The 3,889-nt window shown below is 65.9% G+C and overlaps 1 protein-coding gene across 1 annotated transcript; it reads right to left on the bottom strand.

Annotated features, from left to right (window-relative positions):
• Positions 1 to 1,537: 1,537 nt before the first annotated feature.
• On the bottom strand, positions 1,538 to 3,688 carry SP5 (Sp5 transcription factor). The gene is made up of 2 exons (XM_087733108.1): positions 3,123 to 3,688; positions 1,538 to 2,590 (listed from the first exon to the last, which is right to left on the bottom strand). Exons 1-2 carry the CDS (start codon positions 3,171 to 3,173, stop codon positions 1,538 to 1,540), a joined length of 1,104 nt encoding a protein of 367 aa, XP_087589234.1. The 5' UTR covers positions 3,174 to 3,688.
• Positions 3,689 to 3,889: the final 201 nt, after the last annotated feature.

The raw sequence follows: 3,889 nt of genomic DNA on the forward strand, positions 1-3,889 counted from the left end.
AAATAAAGCCGACTTGGTAAAAATATATGGAGCAAATAACACATTCTCTATGTTAAAATGCAAAATTTAGCAAATGACTATCAGGTTCCTCATTTGTTCTATACAAATTTCAGTTAAAAAAAGAAATAGGGAACTCGCTACAGTAAAAAAGGTCATTATTTTAAAAGAAATTTGCCAAAATGAATGTATGCCTAAACTCATACTTACGGGATGCCCAGTGAGACATAAGGAACCCTAAAAGCTGTCACTGTCTACCAAGTACTTTTAAACACTGTTTTGTGCCAAATACCTTCCCCTGTGCAGGAGAGTGACTGCCACTTTGTGACACTGGGAGGATAACAAGCGTCTCACCCTTAAATTCTGCGACTTTACAGAAAGTTAACATATGGAAAGCATGTTTTGGCTGTGCCGTGCCAACGTCAGGCCGGGAACGGCTGGTTGTCGCAGGCCCTGTGGCCTGGACCTCTCTGAGAAGGGGCGTTATTAACTTTGACTACTGCCCACCTCTGCTCAAATGTATATCCCAGGTGGTGGTACTTGACCTGTACGTTCACTCCCAGTATTGGCACCACGTGTTTCTCTTTTCTCTCACGGCCTCATGTGCAGGAAGCAAAATAATGACAATAATTTAAAAACAAACAAAAACCCCCCAAAACCGAACCAACAGGCCAACATCAGCCCGAAGAAGCGAGGGATGTTAAAGGTGTTTACCATGAGCAGCTCCCAGGTCGCTGTGCGCTGAGCTCCGCACGACCGCGGCGGTGAAGCCGCCTCAGCGACCCCCGCCGCCTCAGCGGGAAATGGCGGGAAGGCGGCGGCCGCGCGCGGAGGGGCCCGGCGCCCCCAGGGCGGGGGCGGGGGCGGGCCCGGGAGCCGAGCAACGGAAAGCGACGCGGCGGGACCTCCCCTGCGCGACCCCAGTGTTAACGTGTTTATTTCACGCTGCAGTCGCGGGTCGCTTTACAGAAACATCTCATGCTGGAGCCCCGCGCGGGGCCGAGGACGAGGAGAGGAACACTTGTATTCAAACAGAACTATTAAATAACCTGTACACAGAGCTTCAGTCTTTTCCCCTGAAAGCACCGCGGGCCGGGCCCCGGGAGGGCCGGACCGGCGCTGCCGCCCCACTCCCGGGCGCCCACAAGCCCCGACCCCCGAGGCGGCGGCCGGGGCGGCCCCGCTCCCACTCCAACGGCCGCGGCCTCCCCTCAGCCGCGCCCCGGGGCGGGGAGGGCGCCTGTCCCGGGACGGGGGCGCGCGGCGGCGGCCCCGGGGCCCTACGAGCGTCCAGTCCCGGGCCTGAGGGTCCGCGGGGGCCGCGGCTCCTCCCGGCGCCGCCCCCAGCCGAGCTCCCGCTCGCCGGGCCCGACGCGAGTCCGAGAGCCGTCCGCCCTCTCCCCCGCCGCCGCCCCGCCCCGGCTGCGGAGCGCCCTCAGCCCGGGTCCCCGCCGCGGCGCGGCTCGGCGCGGCTCAGCTCGGCCCGCAGGTGCGGCGGCCGCCGGCGGCCCCGGCCCGGTCCCGCCCCGCCGGCCGGCGGTCACAGGTCGCGGCCGTCCTCCCGCTTGACGCCGTCCGCCGCCGCCTTCAGCTTCTTGTTCTGGTGGGTCTTGACGTGCTTGGCCAGGTGGTCGCTGCGCATGAAGCGCTTCCCGCACTCGGGGCAGACGAAGCGCTTCTCGCCCGTGTGAGTCCGCAGGTGCCGCTGCAGCTCGTCGGAGCGGGTGAAGCTCTTCCCGCAGAAGAGCCAGTTGCAGACGAAGGGCCGCTCGCCCGTGTGCCAGCGCAGGTGCGCCTTCAGGTGCGAGGTCTTGCCGTAGACCTTGCCGCAGCCGGGGATGTGGCAGATGTGCTGCTTCTTCTTGCCCGGCTCCGCCTCCGGGGCGCTGCCCGCGGCCGACTGGCAGTTGGGGCAGCGGCAGCGGCGGCACCTCCTGGCCGTGGCCGCCAGGGGAGACTTGGTCTGCAGCAGGGCGGCGATCTGCGTCTGGTACTGGGCGAAGTCCGAGTGGCCCAGCACCAGGCTCCGCGGCAGCGCCGCGGCCGCGGGGAAGCGGTGGCCGCAGCCGCCCGGGGCGCCGGCCTGCTGGATGCTCCACCAGGGGATGTCCTCGGGCGGCGGGTTGGGCGAGAGCTGCCGGCAGGGCTGCGCGGGCGGCAGCAGGTTGGAGTAGCCGGGCGGCAGGGCGGCCTGGGCGGCGTAGGGGACGTAGGCGGGCGGGCAGCTGGACGGGAGGGCGGCCATGGAGGAGGGCAGCATCTTGACGGGGGAAAACTCGTAGGGGTAGGAGGGGTCCGCCGGAGGGGTGAGGGGCAGTTCGTGCGCCCCCCCGAAGGAGGGCTGCAGGTGGTTCTTCTGAGGGGTCAGCCCCAGGCTGGGGTGCGGCGGCGGCAGCCCCCCCGGGGAGTGCGCCGGCATCTCGCCGCTCCACGGGTGGAAGATCCTGGAGGGGGATCCCAGCGTCGGGTCGTAGGAGACCTGCAGGAAGTCCGAGGGCGCTGCGCCCGGCTGTCCGATCCGGCTACAGGTGGCGGCCAGAAGAGCCAGGGGCGAGTGCTTGGCCAAGTCTGGGGAGGCGCTGGGGGTGCGGTCCTGCGCGGGAGCGGGAGGGAGGGAGGAGAGCGCGTTACTCGCCGCCCGCCGCCGGCCCGCGGGAGCGGCCGCGCCGCCCGCCGGAAACTTCCTGCGCCGCTGCCGGCGCGCCCCGCGCCCCCCGCCCGGCGGCGGACTTACCGGAACAGCCCGCGCCAGGCCGGCAGGACGGGCCCGGCCCCCCCGCCCCGCCCCGCGACCGGTCCCGCCTGCGGCCGGAGCCGCCGGCCCCGCCGCCGCTCCGGGGCCGGGGGCGCCGGGGAAGCGGCCGCTGCGGGCAGGGGCCGGCCCCCGCCCCGGGACGCTGCCTGGAGTCACCGCCGGGAGAGGGAAGTGGCCGGCCCGAGGCGCCCTGTCCCGGCCTCCTCACCGCCGCGGGGGTCCCTGCCTGCCTCCCCCGGGCCGCCCGCGGGGTGAAGCCCCGGGAGGGAGGCGGCCGGCGCCGGCTGCCCCCGCGCAACGCGGGTGACAACCCCGGGACGCGGCGCCCTGCGAGCCGCCCCGGCCCCGGCCCCCGGGCGCGGGTACTGACCTGGAGGAAAGCCTGGAGGGAGTCGTTGCGGAGGACGGCCACCGCGGCCATGGCTACTGCGCCCGGGGCGAGAGGAAGGCGCCGGGGCACCGCCGAGGCATGGGGAAGACGAGGAGCTGCCCAGTCGCCTTCCCGCTCTCCTTCCCTCTGATCTCTTCGCCTCTGCGCCTGTCCCACCCCCCGCGCTGCGCGATCTCCGCGGACTGTCTGACTGCACCAGGATCACCTCCAAGAATTTGATAAGGACTTTGCTGGGCCGCCAGCCAGTCAGAGGGAAGATTTATGGCTTTGAAGTTTGCCGCTACCCAATCATCAAAGAATAGCGGCTCTTTCAGAAGCGAAAGCAAATCCTTTGAATCCACAAAGCTCCTATGGTGTGTTTGTTGGTCTGGATAAAAGAACTGATTATTAGGGGGGATGGGAAGGGAGGAGATAAAGGCGGGACAATTAATGAAGTAATCACTATGTGGGAAATGTATATACACAAATAATTGGATTTTCTTGATCAAAGGACCCCTTACCGCCTGGAGACCCTCGCACTGGATGTGCAAGACACTGGATCCCCCCTCCCTTTTTTTTTTTTTCCCTTTTTTTTGCAATTAAGGATTTGTGGCAGAGCCCTAAAGTGACAATGTGTCTTTGTTATCGCCCGAGAAATCTGCCTCCGGATTCCGCTGATAGTGTTTGATGACTCAAAGTAACATTAGGAGCACAGCGAGTTCACCTGATCGGGGCTGGTCGATCCCAGTCGTAAAACTTCCCTGGAG

Source organism: Nipponia nippon, unplaced genomic scaffold (genome assembly GCF_047370975.1).
Source record: "Nipponia nippon isolate SJK-2023a ecotype South Korea unplaced genomic scaffold, ASM4737097v1 scaffold_5, whole genome shotgun sequence".
Classification (NCBI taxonomy): domain Eukaryota; kingdom Metazoa; phylum Chordata; class Aves; order Pelecaniformes; family Threskiornithidae; genus Nipponia; species Nipponia nippon.